Source organism: Brachyhypopomus gauderio, chromosome 20 (assembly GCF_052324685.1).
Source record: "Brachyhypopomus gauderio isolate BG-103 chromosome 20, BGAUD_0.2, whole genome shotgun sequence".
In the NCBI taxonomy this organism is placed as follows: domain Eukaryota; kingdom Metazoa; phylum Chordata; class Actinopteri; order Gymnotiformes; family Hypopomidae; genus Brachyhypopomus; species Brachyhypopomus gauderio.
In genome coordinates this window covers 11,030,294-11,045,269 of record NC_135230.1, presented here as the reverse complement: position 1 = coordinate 11,045,269, position 14,976 = coordinate 11,030,294, and the positions used below count along the sequence as shown (strand labels likewise).

Here is a 14,976-nt window from a genome sequence, read left to right as displayed (position 1 = left end):
CACACACTTGGAAAAGGCGCTACGCTGAAAGAATCACACTGTAGGAGCCATTACCTTACATAGCTAAGGTACATCTTGCATCCCACGCCTGTGTTTTACTTGCACCTACAGAAGGGCTGTTTCAGCTACTGCACGCACCACTACCAAGCTCTAAACACCTCCTTGCTTTTGCTCAGACTCTCCTTCAACGTGCACACGACGACTTGCTAGACATAAACCTTGATTTTTCACTATTTCACGCCGGAAATCACACGAAATGCACTATGCCTTATTGGGAGCGACAGTCACTTACTGCCTTTTTGTGGCAGCTGCGCAAAAAGACATAGGGCTGCATAAGATTTCCTGGTACGCAAGTAAACGCGAAAGCCTTCTCCTGCCAAACGCTTTGTTTCGTGACTTGCAGATTGTTTTAGCGTGTATATTTAAGCTGATATTTGTCATGAGAAAACACAAATGGAAGCTGCTCGCGGAAGCCCAAGCACGGAGTTCTTGGCAGATTGAGTCTATACCGTCCTCATGCGTCTTTTAAGTCCGGCCCCTCGATAGAAGGGAGGTTCAATTCAACACAGAAGTGTTCTCTGATAGGCTTGTTCTTTACGTGTATCTCGTTCCAGAAGTTACTACGAAGATGGCAGAAGTGGCTCCAGCACCAGCAGCCGCAGCGCCGGCTAAAGCTCCCAAGAAGAAAGCTGCCGCTAGACCCAAGAAAGCGGGACCCAGCGTCGGTGAGCTCATCGTTAAGGCGGTGTCTGCTTCCAAAGAACGGAGCGGCGTGTCTCTCGCCGCCCTGAAGAAAGCTTTGGCTGCTGACGGTTACGACGTGGAGAAGAACAACTCTCGCGTCAAGCTTGCAATCAAAAGCCTGGTGACAAAAGAAACTTTGGTGCAGACCAAAGGAACCGGTGCGTCTGGCTCTTTTAAGCTCAACAAGAAGCAAACTGAAACCAAGAAAAAGCCCGTTAAGAAAGCCGCACCTAAGGTGAAAAAGTCGCCCGCTAAGAAGCCTGCCGCGGCTAAAAAGCCCAAGAAGGTCGCGGCAAAGAAGCCCGCCGCCGCTGCAAAGAAGTCGCCCAAGAAAGCGAAGAAGCCTGCCGCGAAAGCCACAAAGAGTCCGAAGAAAGCAAAGAAGCCGGCAGCTCCGAAGAAGGCAGCCAAGAGCCCCAAGAAAGCAAAGGCTGCAAAGCCCAAAGCTGCCAAGCCAAAGACGGCAAAGGCAAAGAAGGCTGCCCCCAAGAAAAAATAAACATTCAAGTTTTCATGTCTTGATCTCCAAAAAAGGCTCTTTTAAGAGCCACCCACATTTCCCTTTCAAAGAGCATTTTCTATTTCACTGTTGAAATAATTTAATATAGCCAGAAGTGTAAGTAGGTTAACTCTAATGTCGAGTTTTATTAGCATTCAAACAAAGCTGACAATGGAAAGAAATTGTACATCCCATTCTTCATAAAATTATTAGACAATATAGTAGCAATAACACACAAAAGACAAGACTATCCCTTGCTTGTAATTTATTTATATTACATGAATAGACAGGATAGTAATTTATTAGTCATACACTGGTGAAAATTGTAACGTAGATTTTGGCCCATTTACTTTTGCTTTTTAAATTATACTTTATTAAAATGTTATGTGATTAGGCGTTCACATCACCACATCATTGTAAAACTATCTTAAATTCCAAGGGAGTTTTTACCTCTCTTGGCCCATTTACTCTAGAGAGTCCATAAATTAATAAGAATAATATGAATAAGAATCGGAAGTCACTACGTGCGAAAGGGAGAGTAGCAGTGGAAGGAAGAGGGGCTGTCTTTGGAAGTCGAGTGCTTCACGATTGGTTATTTAATATGTCCTCTTCGGCCAATAGGAGTTGAGCTGATTTTTCTATATCTGATGCGCACTTAGGAAGAGCTGATCCGTTCGTGTTATTCGCACAGCGTTATATTTTACAAAAATGAGTGGCAGAGGCAAAACCGGTGGAAAGACCAGGGCAAAGGCCAAGACTCGCTCGTCCCGCGCTGGACTGCAGTTTCCCGTGGGCCGTGTACACAGGCTTTTGCGCAAAGGCAACTATGCTGAGCGCGTCGGTGCTGGTGCTCCGGTCTACTTGGCTGCCGTGCTAGAGTATCTGACTGCTGAGATTCTCGAGTTGGCTGGTAACGCTGCCCGTGACAACAAGAAGACTCGTATCATTCCTCGTCATCTTCAGCTCGCCGTGCGTAACGACGAGGAGTTGAACAAGCTGTTGGGAAAAGTCACCATTGCTCAGGGTGGCGTACTGCCCAACATTCAGGCTGTTCTGTTGCCCAAAAAGACCGAGAAGGCGACCAAGACCAAGTAAACATCTGCATTATCAACCCAAAGGCTCTTTTAAGAGCCACCCACACTGACTACACAAGTGCAATTTTTTCAGATATTCTGCGTTTCCCACCTACTATAGAGCTATAATATAATAGTGTTTTCACCTGCCATATGTATTCACATGCACATCTTTGTGTGATATGCCCAAAATAGTATGAAAGCAAGTCTCTACATATAGCTGTAGTAACTATTGCAATGTGTTTGTGTATAAGGGAAGGGAGGCCGTTGGTGATATAAACTTGTGCAAAACGTTAACAGGGACAATGGACAGGAACAAACGCTTCGCAACTAATGTGGCCAAAACGATGCAGCGAACTAACCTGAAAAGTGGGCGTATTGGTTTGCATTTTGAAATGTGCGCGCTATAGAACCCGGCCCAATTGTCGTACGGTGACGTACAATGACCGTCCAATGAATGGCGGTCCAATTGAAGACGCCCAATGAGCGCAGGTCGGAGTTGGGGTTAAATAGGATGTCTTCTCGCTTGCTTGTTGTTAATATCTTTCTTCATCGTTAAAGACTCAAGTCTCATCGCTATGGCAAGAACCAAGCAGACCGCCCGTAAATCCACCGGTGGCAAAGCCCCGAGGAAGCAGCTCGCCACTAAGGCTGCCCGCAAGAGCGCCCCAGCCACCGGCGGCGTAAAGAAACCTCATCGTTACAGGCCCGGTACTGTCGCGCTGAGGGAGATTCGTCGTTATCAGAAGTCTACAGAGTTGCTGATTCGCAAGCTGCCTTTCCAGCGCCTGGTGAGAGAAATCGCTCAAGATTTCAAGACTGATCTCCGTTTCCAGAGCTCTGCCGTCATGGCTCTGCAGGAGGCTAGTGAGGCATACCTGGTCGGTCTGTTCGAGGATACCAACCTGTGTGCCATCCACGCCAAGAGAGTCACCATCATGCCCAAAGACATCCAGCTGGCCCGCCGCATTCGCGGAGAACGTGCTTAAACGTTCTGAGTACGGTCCCGATAAACCCAAAGGCTCTTTTAAGAGCCACTCATATATTTCCCTCCAAAATGAGCAAATAGATTGTATTTTCTTTTTTTAATATCAAATGTACATCTGACATTACAAATATAAAACCATACATGATCATGTTTATATCGATGAAGCTTGGTTTCCATCTTGTGGCCAAAATGTTGAACAACTCTTGAAGCTGTTTAATCTGTCTGAGAGCACCAAGGCCGTCACCAAGTAAAGCGCTAGTCACTTAAAAAAAATCCAACGGCTCTTAAGAGCCACCCACACTGTCACCTAAAGAGTCGTTCCGTATTATAAATGTACATGTGACAAGAAGACAAAGAAATGCGTTGTAATTCCCGTTTGACGTCGTTTCCCTTTCTCGAGTTAATTTGCTATCCGTATAGGAATTTTTAGTTTGATTTATTTTTTTAATGCTAATGAAAAATATATGATTGCAGATTAAGTTATGAGAGGAATCAGTACAATGGAGAAGACAGACATGCTCGTAACAGTTCAACGAGGATGAGCTGGGTACGATCAGAGGAATCATGAACAAGCCATGAAGTGTGAATTCCCATTAAATTAGATTGAATTAGATTCTGCTGAAAAATCTGATTGCAAATTAAATATTTCACAATAAATAGCACTAATATGGAACCATAATGTAAAAACAGGTGAATACATGATGTTTAAAAGATGTCCCACAAACATCCCTGCAAAATCCCCTGGACTTTACCAGGATGTCCTACAAACGTCCTATAATAACATCTTCTATAACGTTGCAACCCAACAAAATAACATTCAGAGGGCATTCACACGTTTTTGTCAACTAGGACTAACGCTCCTCTTGTGTGTGTATATTGATCAGTTAATCCTTTATCAACCACTAGTAAAATCTACATATATTTCATAATATTCTCTCCTAATTTCTCTCTTTATCTCATTGTATTTCAGAGCCCGCACATCAGTGTATTGCAACTGTCACTGTGCCTCGTAACACAGTGTGGAGAGCAGCACCAATGCAGCTCCTGAAGATCAACTGTACCGTCACCACTGATCCACACTGCTGGAAACACATATCAGTGTCTAGGTGCAAAATTATTGCAAACTTCTGAATCGCTCCAGTCACACCATAACAGAATGAAGGAATAATACTGGGGATAAAAGGATCATATTTCTAATATTCAGGAACTTATCTGCCTCTCACAGTGGTATTTACAGGTGTAAAGTAGATGCATATGTATCCAATGTAAGCCATAATATCAATGTTACTGTGACAGATAAAAAAACTTTGATAGAAATATGACCCAAAACGTCAAGGAAAGAGAGAACAGCTGAGAATCAGGTACAGTATATCGGTTTGTTAGACTCTCTACTGATAGCAGCATCCTTGTTCACTGGCAGTGTGTTTGCATTTGCACCCCAGCCACCAATGAAAAAGCCTCATTGTTACAGGCCCAGTACTGTTGCGCTGAGGGAGATTCTGTCATTATCTACCAAGTTGATTACCAAGTTGTTGATCCGCAAACTACCTTTCCAGTGCCTAGTGAAGTATATATGTGTGTGTGTGTATATATATATATATATATATATATATATATATATATATATATATATTACATTACAATATGCAATATCATGGAGGAAATTATCATAATGATATTTATTTTTATAGCAACTTTCATACATGTACATACATGCTTCAAAGTGCTCTACAGAATAAAAAGAAGAAAAACATTTTAAAAGGTAATAAAATAATAAAATGACAAATAATAATAATTAAAATATTAGAAGAAAACAACAAAATAATGTAATAAAATGGAAATATTGTTAAACTAATTAGACAAACATAACATGTAAATATAGCCGCAAGCGGCGATTGGCGGGTTCACACAAAAAAAGGCAAAAAAGCCCAAAGGGTCTTTTAGACCAACAAATTGGCCTCTTGGCCTCAATAGGCAAAAAGAAGCCCAATAGGTCATTTAGACCCAAAAGTGAATAGAAGCTGTTTGAGTGGAAAAAATGCATAAGTAAATCAATGTGACAAAACATTCAATTCAACTGAGGCACTAAAGGCCCAAAAGGATCAAAATAATGTGTATTGGCAAAATGATTCAGATCACAGAACTAAATCACATGCTGAGATCAGCTTTGTGTGCGTTTGTGTGGTGTTTCATGTGAGCAATTGTTTTCAGTCAGTTTCGGTGTTTGGCCACTAGATGGAGCCCAAGTACTATGATACTGATATCTCATTAATCTCAGTAATGCAATGACATTTTGGTGAATTAAAAGGTTCATTTCTGGTCAGGCAGTGCACTTTTTGTTATGAGATGTAATTGCAATGTTATAGATCTCATTGATCTGAATCATACAAGCCCCATTACTTGTCTGTATTCTGCATAACAAGATTGCTGCGTGAGTTTTTATGATTTCTCAGGTTTTTGGGTACTGTAGCGCCTCCGACAGGCCAATTTGAACCAAACTTGGCCTACCTCACAAGGACCTCAGTGTATAAAAGCCTTTCAAATTGGGAGTTGATCACTTACATGGTTTATGAGTTATAGCAATAAAGGTCATTTATGGCATGGCCAGAAGGATATAATGGAAAAATTGACCAATCAGACAAATAAAAATGCAACATTTTTTCCTTATTTAGTTAACTACAGTGTCTACAGATTATGCCTATGCCATTTTTGCCATCATTGGATCAAATTCCTAGGACTAGTTCTTAAAGAGCTATTTTCAAACAATTGATGAATGTGACAAAAGTATGCATTTTTTAATAGGACTTGTAATTGCAAAGTTGTCAGGTCTACTGCAAGGTATAAAAAGAAACAAGTTGCATGTTCCTAAGTGAAAATTTGGAGGAGTTATGCATGATTTTCACAAATAGCGCCACCTAGTGGCCAAATGTTTCAACACTGCACAGTATGACACATAGTCCTGGGATATGCACAGTGATGAGGTTTCATGTTGATTGGCCAATGGTAAGTCTGTCAAATGGCCAATTAATTCAAATAAAAATTAATTGGCTCATGGCGGCCATGTTTTTTGAGTGATGAGGTCATCATTGTGTGCCTTGATACTACTTGGGCCCCTGATGATGCCTGTAAAGTTTGGGCTTGATGTGACTAATGGTTTCTGAGAAACAAATTTCCCCATGTTATAGCGCCCCCTATTGGACAATCGTGGCCAGCTTTGACCTGTGACCTCTGAGTCATGTGCCCTAACAACTGATACATTTTCATAAAGATAGGTCAAAGCATTGCTGAGATATAGCTGCTGAAGTGAATTTGGCCACGCCTCAGAGCTATTGATTGACATGTCACAACGACACTGTATGCAAATGTAACAATTTTGTTCAAATTTATTGATAATGAGATTCTTCTGAATATTTTGACACCAAGATTGAACAAATCCGATGAAAAACCAGGGACTAGTATAAAAAAGTAGGTTTTGCATATTATGCAAATTAGCAAAAAATCTAAGTAGGCGGAGCTTAATGGTTCTTGAGGCTTTTTTGTTTGTCTGGAGCCAAGGAATGCACCTGAAGTGGAATTTTGTTTCTAGGACCTACGGGGTGGGAGATATGGACCAAAACGCAAAATGCTGCGCTATAGCGCCACCATCAGGCCAATGTGGGTCTCTGTACTTTAGCACGGTCCCGCAAACAGACTACACCAGTCTGCCAAGTTTGGTCTCCCTGGGCCTTACGGTCTAGGCTGCAGTATGCGTTTTATGCGGAGAAAAATAATAATAAATATAGCCGCAAGCGGCAATTACGGGGTCCAAGCACTGGGTATGGGCACCATCTGGCACGCCTGAGATGCGTAAGCATGTGTGTGCAATCACTGGGTAGGTATGGGTGAAGCAATGTGTATATGAAACCTATAGGTAGGCCATTGCATGTGTGTGCATGTGTAAGAAAGATGTAGGGGTAATTCAGGAAATTCTAGTATAGCGCCACCTAGTGGTGCAATTTCTGTCATACTTGAGTATGTCTTAGAGGGTGTGTAGATGAACATAATATGTGAGTTTCATGTTGATTGGCATATGATAAGCTTGTGAAATGTGTACTGAAAGCTGATTGGTCGATAGCGGCGGCCATATTGGACATATGATGGTGCAGGTCAAGGACCTGTGTCATAGGTGCATATAGATGATGCGTACCAAGTTTGGAGTTATTTGGCCAATCGGTGTGGGCAGGAGAGTTTTTTGGCCGTTATAGCGCCACCTAGGTGTGCATGTCTGCCAAAATGTATGTGCCGGTCTAGACACCCAATAGGTACATGTGTGTGAAATTTGGAGTGAATACATGAAAGTATGCCTGAGATACAGCAGAATATGTGGATTTTTGGCGAAGGAATTTTCTACGCTTGACTTCTGATGCATGTGGCCACGCCCATGTGCAGAAATGTGCACTTTGGCTCCATAACAATTAAAGTTCAGACTCTTCTGAACGCATGGATACCACATATGTGCATGTATGTGAAAAATCCAGGGACTAGTACGCGCTCAAAAATGTGTGCAAATTTGCATATTATGCAAATTAGCTCGACATGTAAGGGGCGGAGCATATAGCTTCAATGGAACTTTTTTTAGATGAGCTCATGCCTGATCAGATGCAGTTTGAATTTTATCTCTAGGACATACGGTGTAGGAGAAACACCTGTGTAAACTTTTTCATGCGATTTTGTGCGCTATAGCGCCACCTATGGTCGGATCGGGCTGGCGTGTTGCGCCTGAGTAGCGGAGAGGAGTACTACAAGTTGGCCAAAGGAGAAGTCAGTAGGACTTACGGTTTAGGCTGCACAACGCGTTTTAAGGCAGAAAAAAAATTGGCATATGAAAAGCTTGTGAAAGGTGTACTGAAAGCTGATTGGTCGATAGCGGCGGCCATATTGGACATATGATGGTGCAGGTCAAGGACCTGTGTCATAGGTGCATATTGATGATGCGTACCAAGTTTGGAGTTATTTGGCCAATCGGTGTGGGCAGGAGAGTTTTTTGGCCGTTATAGCGCCACCTAGATGTGCATGTCTGCCAAAATGCATGTGCAGGTCTAGACACCCAGTAGGTACATGTGTGTGAAATTTGGTATGAATACGTGAAAGAATGCCTGAGATATAGCAGAATATGTGGATTTTTGGCGAAGGAATTTTCTACGCTTGACTTGTGATGCATGTGGCCACGCCCATGTGCAGAAATGTGCACTTTGGCTCCATAATAATTAAAGTTCAGACTCTTCTGAGCGCCTGGATATCACATATGTGCATGTATGTGAAAAATCCAGGGACTAGTATGCGCTCAAAAATTTGTGCAAATTTGCATATTATGCAAATTAGCTCGACATGTAAGGGGCGGAGCATATGGCTTCAATGGAACTTTTTTTAGATGAGCACATGCCTGATCAGATGAAGTTTACATTTTGTCTCTACGACATACGGTTTAGGAGAAACACCAGTTTAAACTTTTTCATGCGTTTTTGTGCGCTATAGCGCCACCTATGGTCGTATCGGGCTGGCGTGTTGCGCCTGAGTAGCGGAGAGGAGTACTACAAGTTGGCCAAAGGAGAAGTCTGTAGGTCTTACGGTTTAGGCTGCACGATGCGTTTTAAGGCAGAAAAAAAATAATAATAATAATAATAATAATAATAATAATAAAAATCGGAACAAAAACAATAGGGTTCCAGCACCGGTGGTGCTTGGACCCCTAATAATAATAAGAAAGAAAAATCCGAGCAATAACAATAGGTTTCCCACACTATGTGTGTGAACCCTAAATATAGCCGCAAGCGGCAATTACGGGGTCCAAGCACAGGGTATGGGCACCATCTGGCACGCCTGAGATGCGTAAGCATGTGTGTGTAATCACTGGGTAGGTATGGGTGAAGCAATGTGTATATGAAACCTATAGGTAGGCCATTGCATGTGTGTGCATGTGTAAGAAAGATGTAGGGGTAATTCAGGAAATTCTAGTATAGCGCCACCTAGTGGTGCAATTCCCGTCATACTTGAGTATGTCTTAGAGGGTGTGTAGATGAACATAATATGTGAGTTTCATGTTGATTGGCATATGATAAGTTTGTGAAATGTGAACTGAAAGCTGATTGGTCGATAGCGGCGGCCATATTGGACATATGATGGTGCAGGTCAAGGACCTGTGTCATAGGTGCATATAGATGATGCGTACCAAGTTTGGAGTTATTTGGCCAATCGGTGTGGGCAGGAGAGTTTTTTGGCCGTTATAGCGCCACCTAGGTGTGCATGTCTGCCAAAATGTATGTACCGGTCTAGACACCTAATAGGTACATGTGTGTGAAATTTGGAGTGAATACATGAAAGTATGCCTGAGATACAGCAGAATATGTGGATTTTTGGCGAAGAAATTTTCTACGCTTGACTTGTGATGCATGTGGCCACGCCCATGTGCAGAAATGTGCACTTTGGCTCCATAACAATTAAAGTTCAGACTCTTGTGAGCACCTGGATACCACATATGTGCATGTATGTGAAAAATCCAGGGACTAGTACGCGCTCAAAAATGTGTGCAAATTTGCATATTATGCAAATTAGCTCGACATGTAAGGGGCGGAGCATATGGCTTCAATGGAACTTTTTTTAGATGAGCACATGCCTGATCAGGTGAAGTTTACATTTTGTCTCTAGGACATACGGTTTAGGAGAAACACCAGTTTAAACTTTTTCATGCGTTTTTGTGCGCTATAGCGCCACCTATGGTCGGATCGGGCTGGCGTGTTGCGCCTGAGTAGCGGAGAGGAGTACTACAAGTTGGCCAAAGGAGAAGTCTGTAGGTCTTACGGTTTAGGCTGCACAACGAGTTTTAAGGCAGAAAAAAAATTGGCATATGAAAAGCTTGTGAAAGGTGTACTGAAGGCTTATTGGTCGATAGCGGCGGCCATATTGGACATATGATGGTGCAGGTCAAGGACCTGTGTCATAGGTGCATATAGATGATGCGTACCAAGTTTGGAGTTATTTGGCCAATCGGTGTGGGCAGGAGAGTTTTTTGGCCGTTATAGCGCCACCTAGATGTGCATGTCTGCCAAAATGCATGTGCAGGTCTAGACACCCAGTAGGTACATGTGTGTGAAATTTGGTATGAATACGTGAAAGTATGCCTGAGATATAGCAGAATATGTGGATTTTTGGCGAAGGAATTTTCGACGCTTGACTTGTGATGCATGTGGCCACGCCCATGTGCAGAAATGTGCACTTTGGCTCCATAACAATTAAAGTTCAGACTCTTCTGAACGCATGGATACCACATATGTGCATGTATGTGAAAAATCCAGGGACTAGTACGCGCTCAAAAATGTGTGCGTATTTGCATATTATGCAAATTAGCTCGACATGTAAGGGGCGGAGCATATAGCTTCAATGGAACTTTTTTTAGATGAGCTCATGCCTGATCAGATGCAGTTTGAATTTTATCTCTAGGACATACGGTTTAGGAGAAACACCTGTGTAAACTTTTTCAAGCGATTTTGTGCGCTATAGCGCCACCTATGGTCGGATCGGGCTGGCGTGTTGCGCCTGAGTAGCGGAGAGGAGTACTACAAGTTGGCCAAAGGAGAAGTCTGTAGGACTTACGGTTTAGGCTGCACGACGCGTTTTAGCGGAGAAAAAGAATAATAATAATAATAATAATAAATATAGCCGCAAGCGGCAATTGGCGGGTTCACACACGAATAGGCTTCTTGGCCTCAATAGGCAGAGGCCCAAAAGGTCCTTTAGACCCCAAAATGTGAAAAGAAGCTGTTTGAGTGGAAAAAATGCACAAATAAATCAATGTGCAAAAAAGGTTCAATTGGGGCACTAAAGGCCCAAAAGGATCAAAATAATATGTATTGGCAAAATTATTCAGATCACAGAACTAAATCACATGCTGAGATCAGCTTTGTGTGTGTTTGTGTGGTGTTTCATGTGAGAAATAGTTTTCAGTCAGTTCCGGTGTTTGGCCACTAGATGGAGCCCAAGTACTATCATACTGATATCTCATTAATCTCAGTAATGCAATGACATTTTGGTGAATTAAAAGGTTCATTTCTGGTCAGGCAGTGCACTTTTTGTTATGAGATGTAATTGCAATGTTATAGACCTCATTGATCTGAATCATACAAGCCCCATTACTTGTCTGTATTCTGCATAACAAGATTGCTGCGTGAGTTTTTATGATTTCTCAGGTTTTTGGGTACTGTAGCGCCTCCAACAGGCCAATTTGAACCAAACTTGGCATACCTCACAGGGACCTCAGTGTCTAAAAGCCTTTCAAATTGGGAGTTGATCACTTACATGGTTTATGAGTTATAGCAATAAAGGTCATTTATGGCATGGCCAGAAGGATATAATGGAAAAATTGACCAATCAGACAAATAAAAATGCAACATTTTTTCCATGTGTAGTTAACTACAGTGTCTACAGATTACGGCTATGCCATTTTTGCCATCATTGGATCAAATTCCTAGGACTAGTTCTTAAAGGGCTATTTTCAAACAATTGATGAATGTGACAAAAGTATGCATTTTTTAATAGGACTTGTAATTGCAAAGTTGTCAGGTCTACTGCAAGGAATAAAAAGAAACAAGTTGCATGTTCCTAAGTGAAAATTTGGAGGAGTTATGCATGATTTTCACAAATAGCGCCACCTAGTGGCCAAATGTTTTAAAACTGCACAGCATGACACATAGTCCTGAAATATGCACAGTGGTGAGGTTTCATGTTGATTGGCCAATGGTAAGTCTGTCAAATGGCCAATTAATTCAAATAAAAATTAATTGGCTCATGGCGGCCATGTTTTTTGAGTGATGATGTCATCATTGTGTGTCTTGATATCACTTGGGCCCCTGATGATGCCTGTAAAGTTTTGGCTTGATGTGACTAATGGTTTCTGAGAAACAGTTTTTCCCATGTTATAGCGCCCCCTATTGGACAATCGTGGCCAGCTTTGACCTTTGACCTCGGAGTCATGTGCCCTAACAACTGTTAAAATTTTATGAAGATCCGTCAAAGCGTTGCTGAGATATAGCTGTTTAAGTAAATTTGGCCACGCCCCAGAGCTATTGATTGACATGTCACAACGACACTGTATGCAAATGTCACAATTTTTTCCAGGAATATTGATAAAGAGATTCTTCTGAACATTTTGATACCAAGCTTGTGGTGATCGGATGAAAAACCAGGGACTAGTATAAAAAAGTAGGTTTTGCATATTATGCAAATTAGCAAAAAATCTAAGTAGGCGGAGCTTAATGGTTCTTGAGGCTTTTTTGTTTGGCTTGAACCAAGGAATCCATCAGAAGTGGAATTTTGTTTCTAGGCCCTACGGTTTGGGAGATATGGACCAAAACGCAAAATGGTGCGCTATAGCGCCACCATCAGGCCAATGTGGGTCTCTGTACTTTAGCACGGTCTCGCAAAGAGACTACACCATTCTGCCAAGTTTGGTGTCTCTGGGCCTTACGGTCTAGGCTGCAGTATGCGTTTTATGCGGAGAAAAATAATAATAAGAAGAAAAAAGAAAAATTCGAGCAATTACAATAGGTTTCCCACACTACGTGTGTGAACCCTAATTATGTAAAATAGTGTTGTCTAGTCCCATATCTAAATACAGATCTAAACCGGAAGGCTCTTCTTGAAGCTGTACAGGGATGCAATGTCTATGAGCTCCTCAGGAAGAGCGTCCCAGAGCTTTGGGCCATGAATGCACCCTCTCCAATCTTTAACTGGATTTTAGGAATCACCAGTAAATTGCTGTTTGATGACCCGAGAGACCTGACTAGATCATATCTAACAATCATTTCACTAAGGTACAATGAAGAAGGCCATGAAGACATTTAAAAACCATCACCAGAACCTTAAAATCTCCTCTAAAACTGATAGGTAACCAGTGCAGTGAGTGGAGTGCAGGTGAACTCACGGTTAAACATTAGATCCCATGCCAGCACAAAAAGGAGTTTATGAGAGTCATACGGACAGTCATAAAATCATGCTTCAGAAATATATATGACTCACCAGGACTTCTGACAGGTAGGGGCTGAGTTTTAGAACATTCCTCATGGACCCGTTATTCTCACAGACACAATAGATGAGGAGAAGGTTTGTCCCTAGTTAATGATTAGTATTGTCCGTATCGGGAAAGTTGGTACATTTGGAAGATTATGATGTTTTCATTTTCTGCATGTGTGTGAAGCTACATTCAACTTTGCATAACACTGTACTATTTAAATCCATAACACCATACTGTCTAAATCCATTCTCTTCCTTAATGTAGATTTCAATATTAAATGCACATTATATGTGAGTCATGAGTAAGAGGTCATAATTGGTTTATCATGATTGGTTGGGTCTGAAAGTCTACAGAGTTGATCTGGTCATGCCAAATCAGTCTCTTAGAGCTGGAGAACCGACCGTCAAGAGGTCCATGTCCTGTCACTAGTCTAACAGCAGCAGTTTCAGAGACACTGTTGCAGTATAATGGGTGTCACTAACGATTTAGCTGTTTTTATTTGATTTTTTCATATCTTCACTGTAGATAAGTGAGATGGGAGATATCTGAATTCAGTTTTTTTACGGCTGCTAACGTGTTTGTCCAATCTGTAGTCACATTTTCAAAACTCTAAACACAGTGAACACAACGTCAGTCTTCAGTGGCTATACAATTAGTACAATTCATGTTGTTTACAGTCATTTAACATGTTTCTATAATGCTTACATTTTCTATACACACAAGGTTATCCAATAACAAAATTCTGGATCATTTTTTTGTTATTTACAAATGCTTGCACACAGCATGTCAAAAATGAAAACCTAATGTTCAAAACCTTAAATATTGTATAAAATGCAATGTTCTGCAAAAACAAAGGTAGCTGAAAAGCTATTACTGTAATACACATTGTTTGCACATATAGATCAATGAAATAAAATGAAGTACAGTAATGTACCGGGTCAGAGAGGAGCAAATATAACAATTTGTCCTGCAATATCAAGTGCTGGTTTGGTCCTTCACAAATGCCAGATTGGTCTCTATAACAATGACCTCCTTCTTTCATTTTTGAATGAACTCTACCAACAACTGGTTCCAGAAGCAGAAAGGGAACAGGTGGGAGGAAACATGAGGACATTTGTGATGGGACAATATAGCATTCTGTCATTCTCATGTCATCACAAACTGGTTTATAGACCATCCAAGAGTGATGTCCCTTTTCCTCCCGCCCATCTCGCCTTTCCTCAACCCCACTAAGGAACTTCTTTCAGTCTGGAGGTGGAACGTGTATGATCATCGGCCCCATGACCAAATGTCCCTCCTGGATGTATTGGATCCTGGCTGCAGAGACATTTCAGCTGACAACTGCCAGGGGTGAATAAGCAGAGCCGGAGTGGCTAATCGGGAGATTCGGGAGGATTTCCTACGGGCCTGCTCATGTCGAGGGAAAAATAATTTTGGGCCGGATTTGGGCTGAAAAGGGGGCCCACTCCGGCCCTGTGAATAAGGCATACCAAGCTTTTCTACCCCAGGTGCACGGCAAGGGCTAACATCAGATGTGATGTGGATGAAAACATGTGGCCAACTGCTAAAGACCGCTTTGATTACACGTAACAAGACCGTTTTGTATCCTGTTTTGTATCCTGTATCC

The 14,976-nt window shown here is 41.8% G+C and overlaps 2 protein-coding genes and 1 pseudogene across 2 annotated transcripts; all 3 read left to right on the top strand.

Moving 5' to 3' along the window:
* Positions 1–579: 579 nt before the first annotated feature.
* Positions 580–1,478, top strand: LOC143484264 (histone H1 pseudogene; annotated as a pseudogene).
* A 455-nt stretch (positions 1,479–1,933) lies between these two features.
* Positions 1,934–2,350, top strand: LOC143484088 (histone H2A-like). Its single transcript, XM_076982586.1, has one exon. The coding sequence runs from the start codon at positions 1,952–1,954 to the stop codon at positions 2,336–2,338; it is 387 nt and encodes a 128-aa protein (XP_076838701.1). The 5' UTR covers positions 1,934–1,951; the 3' UTR covers positions 2,339–2,350.
* A 533-nt stretch (positions 2,351–2,883) lies between these two features.
* Positions 2,884–3,319, top strand: LOC143484340 (histone H3). The gene has a single exon (XM_076983026.1). The coding sequence runs from the start codon at positions 2,895–2,897 to the stop codon at positions 3,303–3,305; it is 411 nt and encodes a 136-aa protein (XP_076839141.1). The 5' UTR covers positions 2,884–2,894; the 3' UTR covers positions 3,306–3,319.
* The last annotated feature ends 11,657 nt before the right edge of the window (positions 3,320–14,976 follow it).

Bases quoted from the DNA above. Each gene is read 5' to 3' on its own strand.
- LOC143484088 (XM_076982586.1), top strand. From the start codon at position 1,952: ATGAGTGGCAGAGGCAAAACCGGTGGAAAGACCAGGGCAAAGGCCAAG.
- LOC143484340 (XM_076983026.1), top strand. From the start codon at position 2,895: ATGGCAAGAACCAAGCAGACCGCCCGTAAATCCACCGGTGGCAAAGCC.